This window comes from Pholcus phalangioides, unplaced genomic scaffold (assembly GCF_987345545.1).
Source record: "Pholcus phalangioides strain wild (caught in Gottingen) unplaced genomic scaffold, Ppha-v1.0 ptg000001l_1, whole genome shotgun sequence".
Lineage (NCBI taxonomy): Eukaryota > Metazoa > Arthropoda > Arachnida > Araneae > Pholcidae > Pholcus > Pholcus phalangioides.
Window position 1 is genome coordinate 14,743,993 of NW_028301594.1, and position 26,913 is coordinate 14,770,905.

Sequence of the window (26,913 nt, forward strand, 5' to 3'; positions counted from 1 at the left end):
AAACAAGAAAAATAACGATAAAGATCTGTTGGTGTAACACAAAAGTGTGTTATCCCTACAACATTTTTATGAATTAAGGTGTATTCACATCCGCGATCACCGTTTTAGACCTGTGTCGGGTCAGACACAAAAAATACATTATTAAATGAAACTCTATATACCTTTATCTTTTGAACTGTTGGTTATGGAAACATATTTCCAATAGAAAAAGTATTCAAATAAAGTGCTCCTTTTTAGCCATATCATTCATTTTATCGGGGGCGTATGTGTAATGAAATACAAAACTCAATCGTTTATTCGTTCCTCTCTGTTCTCTAACTTTCGATTTCAAAGTTGTTTTCTCGTCCCTCCTGACCCCCAAAAATAATCCACGTTTTTAAGTGAAATAATTGTTTTCGTTATCATTAAATTCGAATTTGTTGTGGATTTGAATACATAGTAAGTTTGAATGGTTTCTCCTCCAATACTCGACATAAAACTGACTACTACTACTACTACTAAACCAGACATGCATCTCGTCCATCAGGGGAAATCAGTTCGCATTCGCGCCTCGAAATAAAACTAACTATGAGCAGTAAAAAGAATGAAAATTTTGTGATTTTATGATACATTTTTATGCTATGATAAAGCTTTCTGGATAGGGTAAACGAGGGTATGGTAAAATGCGTGCACGAATAAAAAAAGTGTAGTCTATAAAACTGAATATTTAAAAATTGATAAATAATTTGAATTGATGAAAAAATGTAAATACAATTATATAACAAACCTGAATCTGTTTCAGCTCAAATAATTCGTGGACCGTTGGCTATAGAAACATACTTCCAATTAAAAACGGTATTCAAATAACGTGCTCATTTTAGATATGTCATATATTTTACAAGAAGCGATATATGTACTGAGACTAAAATTCTACCGCAGGAAGTTTTTCTCTGAAGGGCTGTCAATAAATTAAATAAAGCTTGCCTTCTGGAGTCGTGAATTCTAACTCAATTGACACGTTAAAAAAATGTACATATAGCCTATATATACAGTATATAACTATGTACATAAACATATTGGGATAAGAAAAAGTCCGGAAGCTATACATATATATTTTCATAATTTATAATTTTATAAATTTTTTATCATAATTATTGGTCTTTAACTTCTCTTATTGGGTTGCAGTATTTCGGTACAGTTTAGATATTATTGGCCTACATGTTTTTTACGGGCATATTTTTTTAGTCACCTCAGTGAGCATTTTGCCTGTTGGGGCCGTAGAACACCCTGTATGATCGATTAACGTATTTACATTTACACCGTAACGACGTTACTGCTGCCTTACATAAGGTTTTCATTGGGATATTATATTTGTGGATAAAACACTATTGGTGAATTTGTTTTACCTCAGAAACGAATTTTAGGCTGAAGTTTACGGAAATTTTTCAGGTGCAGAAGAAATAGAAGAAACTTTTATGTCCAATCACTCTTGCTGGATTTTCGTGCAGCGCTATCAACAAAAATTTGACTGATATTTTCTCTACCAAAAGAATTCCTTTTGCACTTGCAAAAAATTATAATGAAAAACATATATCATTCATTATCGAATTCGTTTTATTCTTATAGTCAAACAATGTGGTCGGAACAAAATTGAACACTTGCGGAATAAGATTTTAGGTTTGGAATTTTAGTTTCTGCATTTATGGTTGTCAGATTTAACAAGTTGGAAACAGGTTCAATCTATATCTGCTGACGAAATACCAGGCTATAAAGTAATATTAAACGCCTCTAATATTCTAGTTCCAATAATATAATTATTATAATTGATCAATAACAGTTATACCTCGACTAACAAGTGCCTCGAATTATGCAGATTATTTTCTGGGATTTCCCTGCCTTGGTTAACGAATACTGATTCACCTAATAAACACTCTTTTTAATTTATGTGGATGCATGCGCAAACATAAAATAGTCGCGTCTTAAGCCAAATTTTCGTGTGAATAAAAATGAATCCAATGAGCCAGATCGATTATTTCCAACTCGGAATCACTTTCCACATACACCTACCTCCTCCATTTCTTTTTCAGAAAGATTTTGAGCCATTTCATAAGAATTAAGCAATGACTTTAAGAGAAAACGCATTTAAAAAATAAAATGCAAAAAGAAAAGAATAAAAAGACACACCTCAGACTTGAATGATTTCAATGGAGGTCACGGTGAGATTCTGGGAACTTATTTCCGTCATCTGCATGTGTGCATGCTATAACATGAGCTGACTATATCACTATGCACATCGACCTCACATTTTTTTTCGGTTCGCTATGGCTCACGAACCCGATTGGATAGCGTACAAAAAAAATAAAAGGAATTTATTAATTTTTTCATCTTTTGTAAATTCTCCTTCATCCGATTGTGTTCTTAATCTCAGATTTAGGTCGTTATTTTTGTTTTTTAAAGCGCTCCTTTAGTGTTTCATGAAACTTATCTCAAAATTTTGGACCGTTTCTGGAACGAATTAAACGATTTTCCATAGAAACGTGTGGAAAATCGCATTTCAGCTAGTGATTGTTATTCCGGAACGAATTAACTTCGTTAGCCAAGGTATCATTGTACATTAGAATATTGATTAATTGACATCTTAATAATATCTTTTTAAGTCTGAATGCTAATCCGTCTTGAATATTTCTTCTTGTTCAAGTATATATAATGCCCTCCAAATAATTTTCTATTCCACTGAAAATATCTGAACCCTACCTTATCTATTCAAAATTACCTGCCAAAATAATAGAAAGAAATTCTACCGCGTTATAAACAAAACTTATTCGATTTCTTGTTAGCCTTTTTGAGAAACATTCCCGTTCCACATTCACCGGTCGTAAAATTAGAAACCTTATCGAGGGAAGCGAGAAAATGTCACAATTAAAATACGCGGATACAGATACCCTCGCACGTCGTAAAGGTACGTGTTTATTTTGGGAATTCCTAGTTAAAACATCTCGCATGCTTCTGATCAATATTTATGATTCCCGAGGAAGGAATTACGTAATAAAATGCAATTTTATTGCCTAAAGAACGAAATGATAAAGAAAACTGTTAAAACTGGAAGTGAACAGATGCGTTTTATTGCGGCGAGAGAGAGAGAGATTCCTAACGATGTGCGTTTCTCTTTCGCCTCTGCATATGCGTTACTTGAGAAAGAAGCATCTTTTGATGGCCCCTTGCGCATCTCAGTCCATTCCCGATTTGTCTCGTCCCTTTTCAGTATGTGTGTTCGTGTTGTTTTCATTTATTCGCGCGGAATTCGATTAAAACTACGAATTTCCAGTTTCATCGTTTAAACGTCATGCTCGAATTGTTTAATGGCTCATACGTGACAATGCCCCATACTCTTCTCTCACATGGAAATCGATTCCATCGTGACTCGAGTTTGCCGGTCGAGAGAGATCGTTATAAACATATATATATATGTGTAATACGCAGTATATATATATATATAATATATATGTGCTCTCGAGTGAAATCGATCATCGTACAATCACTGAAATGGAATGACAGCTATGGACATGCTTGATTTATTCCTCAGAACACAAGACACGTCGTTGTTACTACATGTAAATGAATGGGGGAGTAGGGCATCTGGATGAAAATGAAACGAGTTTTCTGACATGTTTTATGAAGTAATGAAAGGTTTGATTTTTAGGGCGAATAAAGTGCACAAATTTCTACTGCATCTCTTCAAAATCATTGCTGTTAGGTTTCGTAGGTACTTTGGATTACAAATCCGGAAAATCTAAATAAACTAATATTCGAATTTCATTCACATATATATATATATATATGAATGTAATTCGAATACATAGAGTATGTATTTTATAGAAATTCCATTTGTGAAGAGGGAATATAGACTAAGTTAGGGAGAGAGCATATTTGAGTTTGAGACGAAAACTAGAATTATTGCCCAATTTCAGCAAATATTATGTATTTCGTCAAACTGTACGGCAAAATGACGAAGGTCAGAAGTCTACCATCGAAATGAAACGAGGTGATCTTTGAAAAAATCAAACCATTTTTTTACACATACATAATTTTACACATTTAACACTATCTCGCAACGCCCTAATCAACGTTCCCGCACAAGAACTCTGCCATATAATTTAACAGAAATAATCATGAGGCTAATCAAAATATCTTCTCAGTGCGAAATCAAGCACACGTCTTCAACAGCTTATTTCAGAACTATGACCCTAAGGATGTAAGTAACACCAAACTTATCATAGAGGAGTCCCACACACACCAATATTTTAATCCAGAGATTCCAATGATGTTAATTTACCGCGCACAAACATCAACTATTGAGAGTTTTAACCAAGTTTCACTATTCAATTGATGTTATTGTTAAAAAAAAACATTTATCAAAATCATACTGTATTGAATTTTTCTATTCTGCTCATTAATTAAAAAAATGGTCATGTCAATTTCAGTTGAAGAATTAGAACAGTTGTATTTGATAGGTGGCAGCAGTAGTTCTAGTTGAGTAATGTTTCATATATACAGTCGAATCCCGTTTTAACGAATACCGTTATAGCGAAAATCTCGTTTTAACGAACACTTTTTTTATCTCCCAAATAAGTTTCCATAAGAACAATGCTAGGTAACCTGGAATTCCTTTCTAACGAAATTTCGTTTTAACGAAGTGATTCCTCCGGTCTCATGGCGTTCGTTATAACGGGATTCGACTGTATATTCAGGATGATTGTACTCAATTCCTCCTTGCCGCATTTTACTTGAAAACAGTTGATCCTACAGGTGTACTTCCAATTAGAAAAAAATATCCAAATAATGTGTAGAACTTTGATACGTCATTCATGTTGTAAGGGGATGTATAGTAACTAAAATTATTTCTAAGTGCAATATTCGCACAGATATTTAAATTCCAAAGCCGAGGGAAAGTTAGAAAAAACACCATAAACTATCCAGGTTCCGGGATTTTTAAGGGCTCCGTGATGTTTGATCATGTGAAACCCCAATAATGCTGTCACGGGACCCCAGTTGGAAACCCGTGCCCTACAGTTGTGTATTTTTTTTTTCCTTTTTTGGACAACGCAAAACACGATTAGGAACTGAGATGGCATATACAGTTGTATATGAAAGTACAGTATATACAGTATATAAAAAAGGCTTGTGTCAACAGGCCTGTTCACCATAGGCTTAATTCCACTAACGAAAGTCTGTGTCAGGATATTTATGGTAAATTACACAACTCCTCCCAACACATATGTTTTATATGGGCATACTATGTAACATTACGATGTGGTATTTAATATATTGGTTTTAGGTTTCCACAACGGTAAAAAATTAATGTACTTTTTATTTTTTCCATTACAGCCGGGAGGGATTCCGTAAAAGTTCCAGTTATGGTTTTTGTACACGGGGAGTCTTACGAGTGGAACGCCGGCAATCCTTACGATGGGAGTGTCTTAGCGAGTCTAGGAAATGTCGTTGTGATAACTATCAACTACAGGCTAGGCATTTTAGGTAAGTCAATCCTGATCATGATTTACTATCACGTAACTCATCGATCTCGATGTGCTTATTCGCAAATAATCATCATCACTGTTTGCATTGAATAATGAACATTGACACTATGAATAATGTTTTTTTCTATTTTTCGTCTCGTTTATAAATCTACCAGCATATTTACTTTTTCTCCCAGTTATTTATTTCTATTCAGCTTATTTACTGCTTTTCGTCTGCTATTAGCATTTCTAGAAGTAAGTATTTGTCACTCCTCTGTCCATTCGATATCACTATAATTCACTCGGGTCACTCAAACGATGTCTAGGGAAGCTTCGATGAAAACGGGTATTTTAGGAAGTAATGCTTTACGATATGCAGGGCAAGAGTAGATGTCTCAAGATGCAAATGCCTCAAAAAAGATGTGTACATGCTTCAAAATAGATGTACATAGCTGTATAATAGATAACTAATGATTGTCAATGATAATCACCAGGTTTATGTTATACATGTATGTGCATAAATGGCGCTGCATATTCACGAACCGGTCGTTTCTTCTTATCAGGGTGGGTGCGTGTACATTTTGCCTCTCTTGTAATAAACAGTGTTGTTCCTGTCACCAACTCGTCCGCACCTCTCTCTTTAACAATGATAAATAAGTAGATGCCGAAAAATAGAAATTGGCAAATGGAAGACGGTTGTCGTATCAAGATTTCTTCGCCATCAGGTTGATGTTTGGATCCGTGTGCGGCCCCAAGTAGCACGAAGACATGGATCCGGCATGCCACATGACAACTGTTCGAGTCAGTGGCGGTGGAATAATGGTCTGGACAGCATTTTCCTGATACAGTCCTGGTTCCATATTTCCGTTGGGAACATCCGTCAATGCCAGCGTCTACCTCCACATTCTTGATGAACACGTGCACCAGTTATGGGCCATAATGTTTCTTGATGATGATGATGGCTATTTCTACCAAGATAATGCACCCTCCAACAGGGCTGGAATCATCTCAGATTGGTTTGAGGAACATGATTCAAAGTTCCAATTGCTTCAATGGCCCTCCTCCTCAGCACCCGATCTCAACGCAATTGAGTATTGGTGTGACCAGGTTGAAAGGTCTGTTTAAAAACTCCGAAACCTCACCTTCTCACCCACTGTCCCACGGCCCGGACTCATTCATTGATCTTCTAATGTTAGGGAATTAAGAGCTGCTATTTCGTTATAATAGGCTAATATTCTTCCTCAACGGTTTCCGCAACTTATAGAGTCCATGCGTAGAAGAATATCTGCTGTCATTAAAGCCAGAGGAGATTCTCCACATCACATTAGTTTTAAGTAGCAGTGTGTTCCTAATTTTTTGGCCACTGCGTGTATATGTCTCAAAATAGATATGAAGATACATTATGGCAGATATACAGATGTCTCAAGGTAGATTTGTAGATGCTCCAAGACAGATATAGAGATGTCTCATGAGATGTTTATTCAGATATCTTTATGCCTCAAGAATGTCTCTGTTTATTTCAGCTATATAGCGATTCAAAGTAGTATGGTTGTTGCTTATGTTACCTGACGATTTACATCTGACGGTTTTATGCACCGATCTCATGAATATACATATTATAAACACTTATCAGTCACTGCAGTTTTCAGTGCTTCGAAACAGACACCAACAGTAACAATCCAAGATAACGACTGATTCTGACATCCGTATGCCTCGAAATAGAGCTCCGCTCCATTCATCCATCCAGTCATTCGGTAATGTGTTTACATTACCGAATGACTGGATCTCGTGAACACAGTATCATGATCCGATTTCTCTTTCAAAGGCATGAAAGCTTAATGCATTTAATGATATGATATTTTTAGAAATATCATATCATTAAATGCATATCCGAAATTCCATGATTTATTTATGGGTTCATGCCTGTTTTTGTTCAGACAGGAAAATAAATCTTTTTTTATTGCGGGGAGAAAAATCCCACTTGATATTTTAAGCCAATCTTTTTTCGTGACACGACACCCATACTTTAATATCTTCGTGTTTTATTTAGCGCAAGAGCAAAAATAATATCCGTTATATTCTTCTTCTTTTTTTGCTTTGAATATCCATACAGGTTCAGACCCCCGTGAAATATCAGAAATCAGACACCACCATGAATCATCAATCACGTGATGATCGATCGATCATCGAGGCGGACTCATTCATTGATCGGGTTGTAAAAGAGAAAAGATAAAATAGATTTTCCTTTCTTGTCTTTTGCGCCAGTTCCAGGTCAAAGCGCAGGGGATAAATATATATATAGACACATACACTCTCATGTATATGATACAGAAAGTATATCGGTTTCCAGATAAAAGAACAAGACCGTAAAAGGATTATTTTTCCTGTATGAGATAAATAACTGTTATTTCCAGGGACTCTTTGCGGACTCTTCCAAGTTTAATTGCATCACTCTAACATATAAACTACTTCTGAAAGATGTTATAATGTATCGTAAACGAAAAACGCTTGAATGGCGTATAATGAAATGAATAAATCATTTTTTTTAATGGACTTCAGTGGGGATATTTATTTGAACAATAGTACTAGTAGATTTTTATTAATTTCACTAAATATTCGCTATGTGTAAACAAATATAGGAATAGATTAAAAAACTAAGAGCTGCCGCTTCAAGCAATATAGTATGCTGAACATATTTTGTCAAAACCCGGAGTTTCTTCACTCGGATCTTGTCGTTTCCTTTCAAAATTTATTATTTTATATTAGTCGCTGATTTCTAAACTACTACTACTTTTGGTCATAATATTGATTTTTTTCCCTAGAAACTCCTTCCAAATAATACTTGTGCTGAGAGGAGCTGATGCTTCAGAGAATACGAAAGACTGTCCATAGTGAAGAAAATAAATTTGAGTCTTTTAATACTCCCATCAAACTGAAACTGAAAAAAAACAACACTTTGAAACTGAAATTCTGAAATCTCTAGTTTTCGTTGAACCGCTTGTTCATCATTTGCCCATGAAGAAACATTTGTTCAAAATATTGATTCAAATATTTTCAAATACGCGGTTCCTTATCCATAATGTTATATATAGGCACATTATAATTCAAGACATCTAATCGGTTTCGTTAATTAAAGTAAAATGAAAAACTTTTAACACAAATTTAATTGAGTTGATCGAGTCGATTAACTCAACGAACATTTTTAACTGCAATTAACAATTGATCGGTTGACCGACCCGATTAATCGATTACTCGAATCAGCTCTTTAAAACATAAATATGTCAGTAAAGTTAAAAATGAACATTTGCGAGAGCTTCCATCAATGAATGAGAATCAGAAGTTTGCCATTGGATTTATCCCGTTGCCGAGATCTCTTTCATCCCAGCTTCGTGTCAGAGTCTGGAACACTTTATTTTGTGTCAAAAAAGAAAAAAAAACCCTACAAAATTTTTACAACATATTTTCCCCGGAGAATTGGGTACTGTCGCAATTAACAAATTTTTTTGTGATTACAGACGAGATGGGGTGGAGTTGGATAAAAGTTTCGGGGTTTCGTTAAGACGGATGAATGTACACATATTTGGATGAAGGTATGTTTTAAAAGCAATTGAGAGGAGAGAGGGCATGTCATCTCATGTGTTATCTTACACTTGCCATATTACTGCATATACACAGGATACAAAAAAAAAAAAATAAAACGAAATTAGAATCTTATTGTGAAATATAAAATATCCATCGGAGCGAGTCATCTCGCTTAACACCTTATTGGTGAGCAAATGGGTTTGATAACTTGCGGACTAGAAGCCAGTACGAGAGCTTCCAGATGGAAGTTTAACAAGAACGAGCAAGGCAAACTTCAGTGCCGAAATTCATGCACAAATTAAAAAAAAAATGTTGTGAACACTCCGAAATAAGCATATTGCTGCATATACCGTTTGAAGAGAGAATACGCGAGAAAAAAATCATATTTAAAATTTTGGTGATATATAACATTCAAAATTTAATGAATCAACATAGAACATTTATAATGATTTTGCAAGATTTTACACGAGAAGTCATCAGTAATGATCATGGATCACAGTTTTAAAGGAGGAACAGAAGAATAACGTATTTTTCTCCTCTTTGGTCATAGTCCATTCATGACAAGTAACAGGGTGAAAAAAATAGTCAAACATCCATTTGAGGGACATTCTAAATGAAGGACATCTCCATTTAAGAGAGGAATAACTCGATCCTGAATAAGAAATCACTTGTCACGTAACAAGAAGCACCTGCATTTAATTAACAAGAGTCTGGACCCTGGTACCTTATCACAAGTTTCCACTTCACTATGCATGTTTGACTGTTTTCGCAGCAGATCTCGTGTCTTTTTGAAAGACTTCATTGTATCAGCGTTTATTTCGCAAGTACAATTCAGTTTTTATTTCGATGCGCGTCTGTCAAATTCAGTTTGGCTTGTTAGTGCCATCTTATGTCTCTGTCCGTTTATTGAAATTTCAGTTCCTGTTAAATGGACGTGTGGTTAAACTTTCTGATGTATTTTTTGTGAGTTGCTACGGCCTAATTTTTAAGTATCATTTATTTCAATGTCCTATGCGATGAATTTATACTTTGATGGAAATCAGTTTCCGTTTCGATTCCGACTGCCAGTCACTAATTACAATTAGAGCCATCTTTCGTTTATTTTTTGCAATTTTATTTTCACTTTTTAAGAAATTCAGTTTTCCCATTGCTACCTTCATATTTTTTATATTAAATTCTAAAATGCTTGGTATTTTCATATTGACTCCAATTGTACAACATCACAGCTAACGCAAAATTATTAAGTTTATTAATATCAATATACTGTGAGATTCTGTTCACTGCACGTGAGCTCTATGTCTAGTAATAAAACTCTCAAATATCGAACGCCTGGCGTCGCTTGCTAATGCCTTGCTTACAAGAGTTGCTAATGCCGAATTTTCAATTACGTTTGCTTCTGAATATTCTATGCGATTAATATCTACTTTGATGGAAATTTTTCTGAGATTACGCATTAATGAGGACTATTTTCTTCTATGTGTGCGCTCTTTCTTCCAAAGAAAGTTACTTATCTACTCGTTCAGCTTATCCCGAAGGAAAATCCAGTGTATACATTAACAGGTTTTAAGCAGGAGAAGAATAATAAACTGATGTGTTTGTATTTGAGACAGAGGTACAGTGTGTCGTGCAATCAATTTTCCCATGACAATGAAGTTGCTTTTCCTTCGTATGGTAAATTTCTCCCTGGATGTGCTTAACGACGGTTTTAATTCCTGTGACGAATAGAGCAAAGCTCCTATGCATTCTACGTTTCCTGTAAGAGGATTATGTTTCATTTATTAGGATTACCTTCCTTTCATTACGAGTTAATCCTAACAGGCAATGGTTTCAAGCGCGTTTCTCTTCGATAGAGTCGTTCTGTTTCATTTCCAGTTGAACCCGTGATTATAATTTATAATTGGACTTCCAGAATTTCCACTCGCAGAGGATGCAAACTGGATGCCAAATTCTCTTTATTAAAATCCTCCGCTATCAATTTTTAACTTTACTATTACTGTAACTTTTGATGTTTCATTATAACAAATTATAGGATTTTTATGGAATTTAAAATTAGTTTTGCGAACGAGACTATGCAGTTGAAGAATGAAATTACTTGTCATTCCACTAATATGTATCGTACGATATATTGATGATAAAATACTTTTCAACCTATTTCAATCTCATTAAGTTTTTATTTATCATAAACTGAAGGGTTTCTACCTGCAACGGAAGGCTCAGCCAGAGGAAACTACGGGCTCATGGATCAAGTTGCCGCGTTGCACTGGGTACAGGAAAACATCGCAGAATTCGGAGGAGATCCGAGGAACATAACGATATTTGGTCAGGGACATGGAGCTGCATTCGTCAATCTCCTGATGATTTCTCCGATGGCGAGAGGTATCAAGAAATATTTATCAAATTATTTAATGCGTCTGAAAGTGTGTTATGCATTGTACCTATTCGCTAATTTCATTCCTTATCCCAACATGTTGTACAGAATTCTAATTTATTTATGTGTTACGGAAGAGGCAGTTTTATTTATCTGAAAAATAATCATCTCCGATACAATACACAGATATTAATAATTTATAAAAGCACTGCTAACGGTTATTATTAGGTTTCACGCTATTCGAGTGATGGTGAGTGCAGGCATATTGTGATGTACACAGAACGAAAAACTGAACACCAAGCTAAGATTAAGAATCCAAAAGAATATTCACGTGGTGGTAATCGAACCACATACCTCTCGAAGTCCGAGAGTGCTTAACCATTCAGCTATGGAGACATTTCCTTTCCCTTAAAGTGCGGATGCACGACCTCTTGTCCGCGGGCTGAATTCGGCTCTCTAAGGGGTTACATCCGGCCCACGAAAGTTGTTATGGTATAAAAGTATCAATGCAGGATACATACAATTAAAACAAATTTTCAAAGGCCAGAAAAGTCTCATTTATGACCAAAACGTATGTCAAAGGCCACTAAAGCTGTCAATAGTAGCCTAAAAATTGCTAAACACAAGTAAATTGGTCATTTACAGCCAAGCATTCACTTGTTAAAGACAAGAAAAGTTTCCAGCTATCGCTAACACTGGTGAAAATTAGCCATTCGGGAAAAATGATAGGCGATGCAAGTCGAAACGTAACTCGCCGAAAATATGTGAGATGAATAAATTTATATCACTACATAAGGTATATGGTACTTCGTCAAAATCATCATAATACTGGTCATGAAAATAATCTTGATTCTTGATTTCAAACATTTAACAGAGCCTCTTTGAAAATAAGAGAAAAAACGGGACATTTAATAAAACAAAGTTGGAACTGCCAAAAGTACGGAAATTTCCCGTAAATACGATACATACTACAACCCTTTAAAAACGATTTCTGGCCCTCGAACAGTAGAAATGCCACATACCTGACACGTGGATTGAAAAGTTTGCGCACCACATATGCGTTAGAGCATATATGGACGTTAAACTGATCCGCGCGTGGTGAGCCTCGTAACTCAGCTAATAGCAGTTTACGATAATTCCCGGATGGAATACATATGGAATCCGCGAAATGCTGGTGGTTGAATTCCCCACAGCGACATGTGTGAATGCGTGATTTTCTTTCTGAAATTCTTTATCTTAGTTTGGTATATCCAGTCACGTTCTTCGGATGAGCAGCGGAGACTGGCATCTTTCGTCTATTCTGTCATGTGTCAATGACAAAGGGTGACGCACATCAATACGAGGTAAAGTCAAAAAAATTTATGCAATATGGGAAAATGAAACTCGCCAAAAAAAAAAGTTAGATACCTGAAGCATAAAGGAAGCTTTTTGTATTTTCTTATACAGTTAAATTTGGATGAATTTTACAAAATCATAAAAAGTCAACGAATTCACGTACGTACCGGGGTGCGACCTACGAGTCGGGGTCTAATTTTTCTTTCGACACAACAAAATAATAGTTAAAATTCTTTTGCACGTAGGTGGATTTACTTGGTGCCACATTGACAAAATGCATAAACAATGAATATCTAGATTATACATCTACTTCACCAAATGATTCTTTACGACCAATGTAACTATCAGTCTTTCAGAGTCACAATAATACAACAAAACCGTAATTTATATAATTCGTATCCACTATTATCTAAAAAGAATTAGTCCATAGGGTAGTTGTTTATTTTCATCATTTTTTAAAAAGGATTAAATTTACTTATCAATAGGAAATAAGACCATACAGCGGTACAATTGTGAAAGGATTTTAACTAATCAATCTTCATGTGTCAGAAAAATTCCGACTCATTGACAATTCTACGGGGGAGGGGGCGAACAAATTCTACCGATTCTTTTTGATTTCTTTTTTTATATCCGTCAAAATTTATTTGACACCTTACATTTCAATCCGGAAAAAAAGAAAAATTTAAATGACAAACTGTCTCTCTCTCTATTATTTCCTAAAAATCGTTAATTATGAATCCAAATAATAGTATTACCATACCCATTTTGGCAATGAAACACGCGTGGTATCTATCAATATATTTCAACAATCTTTTATGAAATTCGGAATAGAATATTCATCGTGCAAAATATATTTTGACCACAGTTTTTCATTCATCATTTCACAATGGCAGTTCCCCGTGGATTCGAAGAAAAGATAAAACAAGAAACAAATAACAGACAATTCTTCATTTTAAACAGCATTTGCCTAAATAAAAAAAAAAGCATATATATATATATATATATATATATATATATTATAACAGCTTCTTCTCCAATGGTATTTTATTTTCTTTCCATTTTTCTCAATTTATTCAAAATGGGAACTCAACATGAGAGATATTTAAAATGAAAGGAGAAAATAGAAACAAAAATAAAAATGACGGTGAAATGTGTTTTTAGAATTTCCTGTGTGTTATAAGAATATGATTCTTCATTTGTTATATTTTGCTGGGGCCAAAGAAAGATTTTTTTATTTATTTTTAAAAATAAGGAAAACATTTGTGATATGAATTATTAAAATCTAAACATCAGCGTTTGTTTCTTTTCTCCAACGGAAAAGAATGTTTGCATGTTTTGCTTCACCTCCGCGCAAATGAATGACGTGAGATAGAAGAGTAAAAAATGCATTTTTACATGCTTTGGTTTCCCTCCTATTTTACGTTTTTTCATCATCACTCTTTTCTCATTTAAAAGTTCGGCTTCACATATTTGTTTTCATAATATTTTCTTCCCTACGCATATTTTTCCTGCGATGTCTAGAAATAAAAGAATGTATATATTTTTTTCCCTTTATTATTATTTTTTTCCAGATGAATTATTTGGAAAAAAACCAAATTGAAATAGTTTTATTTTCTCAAGATTTGATGATAATAGAAATGTATGAAAATATGAAATTGACAGTTTCTAATCGTGTCTCTTTTCACGGGAAAATAATATTACTTTTGTTTGAAACGCTTCAAAGAGAAAATATTCGGTTTGTTAGGCAACAACTTTATTGACCATATTTTCAAATGTACATGCATAGAATTTTACTCACACATGCATATAAAAAAAACACTTGAAAAATTAACACTTTTCGTCACATAGAAGTTCTTCATTCGTATCATTCTGAGTAAAAATAGACTAACACATATACATTTCCACTTTTCAGTCAATTAAACAAACTCGACAACAAGTATGTTTATAAATGTTTAAAAATGATCTATAAAAGAAGTGCCCATCTCAATCTGAAGTTATATAAATATGGAATACAATTTAGATGTCATACTGTTCAGGTACTGAAGACAAATAAGTTTCCTTTACTTAGCTCCTAAAATATTTAATTTACTTTCACAGTTAATAATTGAACAATCTTCATATAGTTGTTTTTATATAAATTTTTAAAATCATGTTTAGTAGCTCAAGAAAATTTAAATTAAATATTTGCCATTCTAATGTACTTTTCTTACCTCTTGCATACGTCGCTAAATGCCGATTTTTTTTAAAACTCTATCAACTCCATTTCTGTTTCCACTAATTTCTTTATATTACACTGCTGGCCACCGTAAATGCAACACCCTGAAGGAAGCATGCAAATAATATGAAATTTACAACATGCATTAGCGGAGGTGAGATATGCAAATGATTAGAATTTCAGCGCAGACGCACATCACGCGCGCCTGTGGCGCCACTTCAAAGCGTTATTTAAGGCTTGGAGATTTCGACCATTTTGAAGTACGGCAATTGTGTTTTTCTTGTGGTTTTTAAAAAAAAAACCGATCAATTATGCCTCGTAGAAAGCAGCGATCATCTTTTGATCAAGTATCCGAGTTCGACAGAGGAAGGATAGTGGCCTACCGAGATTATGAATTATCTTTCAGGGAAATCGGTAGTCGTGTTGGACGAAACCAAACAACTGTAATGCGAATATGTGATCGTTGGATGCAGGAGGGTACGACGGACCGACGTGTTCGATCGCATCCACCTCAGTGCACCACTTCACGTGATGACAGGCGTATTGTGCGTATGGCAGTGACGGATCGCTCAGCCACATCACGAACCATAGCACAGCACATTCAGTCTGTACCGCATCATCCAGTGTCTGCGCGCACCATTCGACGCCGTTTACAGCAGAGTGGTCTGTCCGCAAGACGTCCATTGCTTCGTCTACCCTTGACGCAGAACCACAGACGTCTCCGCCGCCAATGGTGCGATGAAAGAAGGATGTGGACGGCACAATGGAATGAAATTGTCTTTACTGACGAGTCAAGCTTCTGTCTGCAACACCACGATGGTCGGATTCGAGTCTGGAGACACCATGGAGAGAGGATGCTGAACAGCTGCGTTATGCACCGCCACACTGGTCCCGCACCGGGTATTATGGTATGGGGCGGTATTGGATATCACTCTCGCACTCCTCTAGTACGCATTGCCGGTACTTTAAAAAGCCAGAGCTACATCTCCGAGGTGTTGGAGCCAGTTATCCTTCCTTACATTCAGGGCTTGCCCACAGCCATATTTCAACAGGATAATGCGCGACCACACGTGGCACGCATTGTCCAAAGGTTCTTCGTCAATCGCCAGATTGAATTGCTTCCCTGGCCAGCTCGCTCTCCGGATCTTTCGCCGATAGAAAACACGTGGTCCATGGTTGCTCAACGATTGACCCAGATTACATCCCCAGCTGCCACACCAGATCAACTTTGGCAACGCGTGGAAGCTGCTTGGTCTGCTGTACCCCAAGAACATATCCAAAGTCTCTTTGAATCAATGCCGAGGCGTGTGGCAGCGGTGATCTCCAACAATGGCGGCTACTCTGGCTACTGATTTTGGCAGGAACCACACTTCACAGAAGTCTATAAATTTAATCATTTGATGCTTGGTCAACATGTTATCTACAAAATAAATATTGTTGCGATATCTCTTGTCTTTCTTGGTGTTGCAATTTGGGTGGCCAGCTGTATATATATTATGATAAATTTCGTTATTATACATAATAACCGGTTATTATGTATACTTACAAAATTTTTAGTTATGTTAATATCTTGATAAGTATATATATATATTTTTGGCTAATACTACTTACCAAGATTTTTGGTAAGTTTGATAAATTTGCTTAAATTCATCACTTTTACCGACGATTATGCATAGTACCCAAGCGTCGCTTCGTCGGTTGACATGATAATTCATACTATATACGTATTCGTACTTTTTCGATCATGTACTATTTTCTCATGATACTCATACATTTTTACTATACATCATAATTCATACATGTATGGTACCATTTTCTCGGGGTACGATCGTAAAATTTGTTATTATTATATCGAGGCTCGACTATATTAGTTACACATACCAGACTCAGTTGGAATTTTCCAACGGCGTTTGCGTATTACACATAATCTCCATGAAAGTATTTTTTTTGTAGTATTTATCAAATTTACAAAAGACGCTTGGGTATTATGCATATTCGCCGGTAAAAGTGATAAATTTATCAGACTTACCAAGACGATTGTTAAGTGTGCATGACACACAACCAGTTATATATATATATATATATATTTTTTTTTTTTTTGCTCTCGTTATTATTATTATCGACAAGCATGCACCAATTGCTATTTTTGAAGCTGCTAAGCTACCTTAGCCCAGAAATGTTTTGTGACTGTGTTTCAACTGATTAAATAAAATTAACTCATCTAAAAAAATATTACAGCACACAAGTAATGCAAAAATACTGGAAAATACTGCTATTTACTGCAATCACTGGGAAACAGCAAGGGAATGTGAAATTACTAGAATAATTATTTTTCGCACTATTAACATGCAGGCTACTTCCAATAACGCTCTTGTAATACTTGTTTCAAAGATCCCTGATATAAGTTTCCATAAATATAAGTATTTGAAAAAAAATTACAGACAAGCAAAGTGAGTACAGAGTGATTACAATTAAAGTTCCCATACTCTGAGTAGTAAGTATGGCTCTAGAGCCGGGTCGCAACTAATTATGGCATCCTTTAAGTAGTTAATTTCTCACAAACTGCTTAGGGGCCGTTCAAGTATTACTTAAGCAAATTTTTAGCCATTTAGCCCCCTTGTCAGCAAAATTTCGTCATCACTGTCCCCTACCTTTTAACGCATAATGGTGGGATCAGAACCGTACGCAGGGGGGGGGGGCATATAAGGCTCGTGTGTTTAATGCGAAAAATATTTTAAAAAATTAAAATTTCGAAACAAAATATCTTCATATGTTGTTATAATCGATTTTTGTTAATTTCGATGCTATTTAAAGAGTAAGAACTTAAAATTTCTCTTTAAAAACTTCATTGCTACCCTCTAAGCCATATATGGTAAACCCTTAACCCGCAGCACAAATGTGGCCCTGAACATCATCTGATGTGGCTTGCCCCCCTGAAAACTAATTTAGTAAAAATGAACTTAGCGGCACATTTATAAATCGTTTAAATGACCAGTGGCACACTTCCAGAGCATTTAAGTGGCCCGTGGCACATTTTCAGATCACTTTCATCACAGATCACTTTCATATTCAAAGATCACCTAAGTAACCCGCGACACAGTTACAGAACACTTAAACGATCCGTGGAACATTTACAGATCCCTTGAGTGACATGTGGCACAGTTTTAGAGCACTTAAGCGGTCCCCAGTGCGGTTCTACATTACTGAAGTTACCCGCGGAACATTCCCAGATTACTTAAGAGATGCGTGGCATAATTGCGGATCACTTGAGTTACGCGTGGCACAGTTCCAGAGTACTTAAGCTGCCCCTGAAACATTTTCAGAGCACTTGAAGGATCCGTGAAACTGAGATAATTAAAGTGGCTTTGTAGGGGACTTATCAATAGGTAGAATGTTAGTTCAGGTGTCCAATAACTATCGAAATTTTTTTCCGTTTTTGGCGCACCGAATAAGATGCCATTAAGAATATTTCATATCTTCATAAAGGGTGGTTGATGACGTAAGCATCATCCAAACCCCCCTTGTCATCAAAAGTAAGCAAATCGAAACCCCCTCCCCCATAGATGCTGGCGTAATACTTGAATGACCCGTTATCCGAATACTCTCAAACTTTCAGGATATCTTAATGAGACCATGGAAAGGAGATTTATGAAATTTAAACAAAAAATTAGTTCAATTTTCGCCTACCATGTGAAAATGTGGCACTTTTTTACACTGAAAAAAATTTCCTTTTTCCATGATCCATATAGCGCGCATTACAAGTTTCAATGGAATACGTCTACCAGAACGGACGCTATATACACTTAAGAGCCAAAAAAACTGGTGAACCTGCCTAATATCGTGTAGGGCCCCCGCGAGCCCGCAGAAGTGCCGCAACACGGCGTGGCATGGACTCAACTAATGTCTGAAGTAGTGCTGGAGGTAATTGACACAAAAGAATCCTGCAGGGCTGTCCATAAATCCGTAGGAGTAAGAGGGGGGTGGAGATCTCTTCTGAACAGCACGTTGCAAGGCATCCCAGATATGTTCATGTCTGGGGATTTAGGTGGCCAGCGGAAGTGTCTTAAGTCAGAAGAGTGTTCCTGGAGCCACTTTGTAGCAATTCTGGACGTGTGGGGTGTCGCATTGTCCTGCTGAAATTGTCCAAGTCCGTCGGAATGCGCAATGGACATGAATGGGTGCAGGTGATCAGACAGGATGCTTACGTACCTGTCACCTGTCAGAGTCGTATCTAGATGTATCAGGGGTCCCATATCACGCCAACTGCACACGCCCCATACCATCACAGAGCCTCCACCAGCTTGAACAGTCCCCTGTTGCCATGTAGGGTCCATGGATTCATGAGGTTGTCTCCATACCCGTACACGTCCATCAGCTCGAAGCAATTGGAACCGAGGCTCGTCAGACCAGGCAACGTGTTTCCAGTCCTCAACAATCCAATGTCGGTGTTGTCGGGCCCAGGCGAGGCGTAAAGCTTTCTGTCGTGCAGTCATCAAGGGTACACGAGTGGGCCTTCCGCTCCGAAAGCCCATATCGTTGAATGGTTCGCACGCTGACACTTGTCGATGGCCGAGCATTGAAATCTGCAGCAATTTGCGAAAGGGTTGCACGTCTGTCACGTTTAATGATTCTCGTCAGTTCCGTTCTTGCATGATCTTTTTCCGGCCGCAGCGATGTCGTAGATTTAATTTTTTACCGGATTCCCGATATTCACGGTACACTCGTGAAATGGTCGTACGTGTAAATCCAAATTTCATCGCTACCTCGGAGATGCTATGTCCCATCTCTCGTGCGCCGACTATAACACTACGTTCAAACTCACTTAAATCTCGATAACCTGCCATTGTAGCAGCAGTAACCGATCTAACAACTATGCCAGACACTTGTTGTGTTATATAGGCGTTGCCGATCGCAGCACCGTACTCTGATTGGTTCCATATCTCTTTATTTGCATACGCATGTCTGGACCAGTTTTTTTGGCTCTTCAGTTTAGGTCTGAGTAGTTTCAGTATACCGACACTCTTCAGACAAATGTAGCAACCTCCAGTATACTGACACTACTCAGACCGATTTTGCGCCCTTTCTGGAGGACGTATTCCATTGAAAGTTGGTATATACACTATATAGTTCATGGGAACAAGGAAAATTGAGTAAAAAGCGCCACTTTTTCACCTGGTGGTCGAAAATTGAATTTATTTTTATTTCATAAATCGCCCTCTCATGGTCTCATTGAGATATCCTAAAATGTTTGGCAGTATTCGGATAAGCAGTTTGTGAGAAAATAATTACTCAGAGAACGGGAAGCTTTAATTATGATCACCCTGTATATGGCGTACAAAAAACTAAACTTTAGTGTCCTCTAAATGAATATTCAGACCCTTACGCTATTCCAGTGTCCGGAAACCACACACACACACACAGTTCGTACAAATGAAGACAAGGAGACAAACAAATGATCTCAGCCGAAGAAAAATCAAAATGGCGGAGGGGGGGCGGTGGGTGTTGTCACAACATTCAACAGCCTCTCAGAGGTTGGCCTCTTAAATCTTGTCGAGTTCACTGAGTGTTTTTGAGAAATCGATCGAGCGATAGAATTGATCCCTGAGAACGAACGAAGAAAACGATTTTCCCGAAGACGAAGAGCCTCACAGAAGGAGGAAAGATCCTGATGAAGATGCTTTTAAGCCCCGGAGGCGGACGAATCTCAAGGATCCGGGAATTTCAATCATTCCGTTGTTCTGTTGGTAAATTAAAAGAATTAGTTTCGAGCAGGTCGGGATTTGTTCCGAAGATTCAGGTGGGAGGTAGAGGGTCGGGGGGGGGGTTTCATTTGTAAAATAAGGGAGGTCTCATTACGCCATTGTCTAAATACGAAGTTGAAGCCAATTAAATTGCCAGCCCCTAGAGCTAATTGGAGAACACATTTATATATATATAACGGAATTTTTCTTCTATTACACACTGTTATTCATTTTTCCAACTCGACTTTTTAAGAAGCTTATCGTTGAAAGTTTGTTTCATTTGGTTGTTTTTCCTTTCCCGTTGAAAAATATAATCTAATGGCATTCTCTCCAAGTAAAATGTAATGGCGTGATTAATAGTTCTTAGCTGTAACTTATCAACACCGAAGGAAAAACTTTACAAAATTTAATTAAAAATGAATTATTAGTGAATGCTGTGAAAGGTTTTTTCTTTTCCTGTTTAGATGAGGGAAAAAAATGGGAGTGAAATGATACTCTCATTAAAACATTAATTTCCATTAATAAAAATTCGATTAAAAATTTTCTGATATCAACGGTGCAATGAAATGTGATTTATTTCTCTGGGTATGTGAGTAGAAATTTATATTAGTTCAATAAATCATTTTGGCAAACGTATATATTTTACGAAATTTATATTATTATTTTTTGTTTATAAATCGGATTATACTCTAGGTAAGTCAAATAATTTATTTGAATCCAGTCAGTGTTTATCGCTGAGATTTGAGGAGCTTGAAGGGCGTTGTGCGATATTAGTACATATGTGCACTGATTGGATGATTCATTATGTGCTCCTGACGGTTTTAAACAAATAAGCAATGGCATCACGCTGTTGCCACTACAGGGCTAGGGTAATCCAAGCATATCACTCTCCGCTATCCATACGAAGGTTTTCAACAGCTGGCTAACGCGAAGATGAATTTACGAAAGAAATATAATTCAAGTGCCCTTGCGGGGAATCGAGCCCATGTCCTCTCATTTGCCAGGTGAGCGTCCTATACCACCAGAAAAGGCAACGAATATCAATCTTTCCTCAGAGTTATTGTGCGCTGAATGGAGCCGTACATGGACAGTCGGACAAAACTCGGGCAACACCATGTACAGCATAAGGACTCCGCGTGAAGCTCGTGACGTCACGGAAGAAGGTCATTTCACCTATAGCCATTGGATATAGCAGGCCGACGCATGCGCATCTTTACCCCTTTTTTGTAGTATATCCAATGGCTATAGGAGGAATGGTTTGCTTTAGTGACTTCACAAGCTTCGCGCGGAGGCCTTCTGCCTTAGATGTTGTTGACTCGGTAAAGAGTTAAATTCATCTTCGCATCAGCCAGCTGTTGGAAAAACTTCGCAGGGCTAGGCTAGTATAAAAACGTAAAACTCTTGGTTAACTTGGTTTCTGAGACAGTAGTATGGGGCGATTGTTCACGAAAATATGGGGAAGAAAGTGATGTGATTAACTTTGAACATGTGATGATTGCAGGAGCTTATAGCCATGGAGCGAGTATCAGCGAAACCGCGGATTTATGAAATGTTCAGGAGCAGCTGTAGTTAAAGTACTAAAAAACTTCGCTGTCAGAGTCTAGACGTAGAGATACGAAATACCGTTGTATGATGTAAACTTTGAGAAAAGAAAAAAAATTGAAACCGGACTATATATTTTAGTCAAATGTACATATTTTTTCTGATTCAAATATACAGTAGAACCTCGCTACAACAATACTCGATACAACGGTAAATTCCATTGCAACGATATTTTTTCAAGTCTTGTTAGGAAATGACTGAACTGTAATGTTATACGGCTGCCTCTGGATATAACGACGATCGCTATAAAACGTTATTTTTCTTGGTTCACAGAGCATCTTTATATCGAGGTTTAATTATATTTGCAACCAGAGATTTAAATAACACAATTTTAAATACGAATTTTGTGTTACGAGTTGAATTTCAATTGATTTGTTACCTAGACTCTACAATGAATTCGGTTCAGGATCCATGCGGATTTTTCTTTAACCTCAAATTCAATTCTTTCCGCTTCGTACGTGTTTTTGTTTTTTCCGGTCACGAAAATCAAGTTTCACCGATAAAAAATTCAAATTTATGTGCAGGTTATCGCCATCAATTTAAATATAAGCATGCCCCAACGCCATGTAAAAAATTTTAAATAAAAAAATCCAGTATTTGAACAAAAAAGTTTAACTACCATGAGAGGGAAGATGAGATGCACATTTTCCCAGATGTGCGTTTTCATGTCCGTCATGTCATGACGATAATAACTTTTCCACGACAACCATTATTACGATGAAACTATAGGCTTTGGCAGACACAATTTTCATTAACCATGAAATGCAGATTGCTCACGTTCCTCCTTTATTATCAGCTTAATGAGATTAAAATTAAAAAAAACTCATTAAATTAAAATTTTAATGAGTCCGACGGGCTCAGAATTCCGCTTTTAATATCCAACGGAAAAATTATCATATATTAGCGGAATTAAACATTTCTATTATATGAGAAATCTCTCTGGATGTGAAAAATGAAAAACGGCACTGTTTTGAATCAAGGAAAAGTAGAGTCCCTAATACTGGGAATCTTAAAATCTATAAATAAAAATCATAATTAAGTCTATTTATTTATTTTTTATACAGGGTGATTCAGAAAAGATGGGAAAAAATTTAAGAAGTGATGCATTACACATTAATGCAAGCAATCGTCATCAAACAATGTGTGGTCTAACATGAAACGCAAACGCGCCGGCCGCTCACTAACGTCATAACGGCATTCCTGTTGAAATTTATCGGTAGAAAAAGAACACCATTCATATGCAAATATAACCTTGGGTAGAAGAAGAAACCGTATGCAAGTCTGCGTCACAGTGAGCAAAAGGCGCGGACAACAGCCCTGTGAAGTTATCCAGCCCCATTTCGTACAGCTGCCGATACAAGCGCGCAAATGTTTTCGGATTGGGCAACCAAGTGGCGGGGGGGGGGGCTTTGAAACGCTCACCGTGCATACGTGTTGCGTCTGTGGTACTTCCATTTGCAGCTCCGTAAACGAAATGCGCGCCATCATCCCGTCGGTTACGGCTGTTAGAACGGCTCCACGCTGGAATTACCTCACAGGGCTGGCGTCTGCGCCTTTTATTTACTCTGATGCAGATTTGTATGCGGTTTTTCTTCCACTTCCCCAGGTTACATTTGCATGCATGTAGTGTTCCTTTTCTTCCAATAAATTTCAACAGGAATGCTGTTATGACGTTTGCGGAGAGGCCGTTGCGAAACGCGCTAACACGATTGCGACGCGCTAACATAATTTCGTGTTAGACCATGTATTATGTGATGAAAATTGTTTGTTTTTGTATGTACTACCGCCTCTTAAAGTTTTTCTTATCTTTCCTGAATTATCCTGTATATTTTAACGTTTGAAAAACATACAAATCTTGGTACCCAACCAATTAAAAAAACACTTTTACGTCAGAACTATCGGGAGTACATCATACAACATATATATTTCGTAGCTTTCGCCAATATTAAATTATTTCTCGCCCCAGGATGTACGAAATGAATTAATATCCACTCGCAAGAGCGCCTCATTCAAAATCAAATATTAAAATGACGAATTCCATTACAAAAGAAAGTTGGCGAACAAATATTATTAGATTTGAATCTTATCATTGAATTTATAATAAGATTTGAATTTCATATTCAACGATTAATTCAAATAATTATCTACGGGGGCTTATATAAAATTTATTTCCTCTCCCACAAAGTATGTGTGCACATCTCTTTATACACGTAGCACTGCTTCACAAACGTTGAGCTGACGGAATTGCATTCGACGTAACTCCAAAGATTTTGTATCTACTAAGACTTCGGATTGCACAGGGATATAGTAAATAAACTTATTCACTAGTTATTATGGTGGGAAATGCAAAAACTCCTGAATGTATTCTTGTCGTGAAAAATCCATCCTGATAAAGATGAGGCATTTATTGACAGTATATATAGAATATATTGCAGCATTTGGAAATGCGTGAATACAGAAGCGAGTATTGATTCAAATTTTTCGAACATGAGTGCATCTGTTATATACTAATTTTTGAGTCGTTAGTACTCTTTGGAATTACTCTATTATAATGTAGATGTAAAAATTAAGAGGTGAGTGCAGTGAAATGTGGATATAACAATACTCTACGAAAAAAGAGAAAATATCGTTGTAGGCTATGGGGGGGGGGGGGGTAATCGTTGTATCATGAAGTAGGGTTATCATTAGGCGCCGTCAAATTTATGCTGTTGTTGGAATCTCTTCTGAATTGGCATTGTAAGTACCATCATAAAATTTATTCGGAGATTTGAAAAGAAAAATATCGTTATAGAGGGATTTATCGTTTATTGAGTATTACTGTAGTGAGGTTTCACAGTATATAGGTACGAAACATATATTTAATTCATGGTAGTAAAGGAAGTCCCTTGCCGCATTTTACAGGTGTACCTAGAATCCTAGAATCATATTTCCAATGAGAAGTATCCGAATAACATAGTAGATACCCATTCGTATTGCAAGGGGTTGTATATTTACTACAAAAAATATTTGGTCACCCTGTTTACGAAAACTAAATTAGAAACTTTACGCCCCATCTCTCTCTCCTGATGTAACAACTAGTTCAACATTCGTTGAGATATTTGAATCCAAAAATTGGAGGAACTTTAGGGAGAAAACAGCATAATATGAGCTTGTCCGTTTTTATGCTGTTTTCCCCCCATCTTTTCTCTAGTTTTGAAACGCACTATCTTAGTGAATACTGTACTTGAAAACGAAGAATGCTTTTTTTCATTGACCTCAAAGAAACAGGGCAACAACTTTCTAATTCGGTTTTTTAGGACAGGGTGTCAGTATGAAAAGTTATGATTTATATTTTAATAACTATACAACCCCTTGCAATATGAAAGACGCATCTGAATTCTACATGTTATTTGGATACTTTTCCTAATTAGAAGTATTTCTCTAGAATCAAAGATTCACCGGTAAAATGAAACCAAAGGACTTTCCTCAGGACCATGTATAGTTTCTAGATATTATCCTATTATCTAGATACTGAAGACCAAAATATGGTGCAAAGTAATCTTATATGTGTTTCTCTCTCCTCTTTCCGATTCCCTTCTTCTCTAGGATTATTCCACCGAGCGATCATGCAAAGCGGATCTGCACTAAGTCCCTGGGCTATAGCTCACGAGGCTCTGACTTACGCTCGTCATATTTCCAGGATACTGAACTGTCCCGTGCAAGAAAGCGCGCTCATGCTGGACTGCATGCGTCAGAGGAAACTGTCGGATATCCTCCGAATACAGCTCATGGTTCCGGAACATTTGTCGGCGTTCGGTCCAACCGTCGATGGGATAGTGATCCCCGTTGATCCTCTGGTTCGGATGCAGGAGAAAGACAGCCTGTTCGGTCAATACGACCTTATGTTCGGAGTTACGAGGATCGAGAACTATTTCCAGCTATCTTCTCAAGAAGAAAGGCACGGTATCGATTCCGAGAGGAGGGACAGGTTGCTCAGGACGCTCATAAGGAACATTTTCAACTTCCACCTCCAGGAGATATTCCTGACCATCGTCAACGAATACACGGACTGGACGAGGCCGGTACAGCATCCTGTCAACATTCTTGATTCGACAATCGACGCGCTTGGTGACGGACTGGTAGTCGCCCCAGTGCTGAGAGCTGGGAATTACCATTCGAAAACGCACCGAAAGTCTTACTTCTACGTGTTCGGCTACCAGACAGAAAGTGGGGACTATTCCCAGAGGCAAGGCTGTATACATGGCGAGGACCTACCTTACATATTCGGAGCGCCTCTCGTTGGCTCTTTGTCACATTTTTCTAAGAACTACTCACGATCTGAAATTACTTTAGCGGAGGCTGTCATGTCCTATTGGATAAACTTCGCGAGATCCGGGTAAGCATAACATCAACTAGTCATTCATTCTCATTTATGAAATTAAATGAACCTTTTCCTTGTTGCCTCCCCTTTTTATTTTTTAATTACTATGCTGAATGTATATGTAACTGCCAAAGCCCGAAATCGGCCAGTTCACGGATTGGTCAATTTCATCGTCAATTTACCCGGCCAATGTACGATATTCGAGTTTTGGCCCG

At 37.0% G+C, this 26,913-nt stretch overlaps 1 protein-coding gene across 1 annotated transcript in view; it reads left to right on the forward strand.

Annotated features, from left to right (window-relative positions):
- The window catches only part of LOC149089928 (neuroligin-4, X-linked-like), a 180,844-nt gene that overhangs the window by 127,003 nt on the left and 26,928 nt on the right, over positions 1-26,913 (forward strand). Inside the window, exons 2-4 of the mRNA XM_089231090.1 lie at positions 5,365-5,514; positions 11,268-11,453; positions 25,924-26,713. Coding sequence (XP_089087216.1) covers positions 5,365-5,514; positions 11,268-11,453; positions 25,924-26,713 — 1,126 coding nt within the window. The remainder of the gene's footprint in view (positions 1-5,364; positions 5,515-11,267; positions 11,454-25,923; positions 26,714-26,913) is intronic.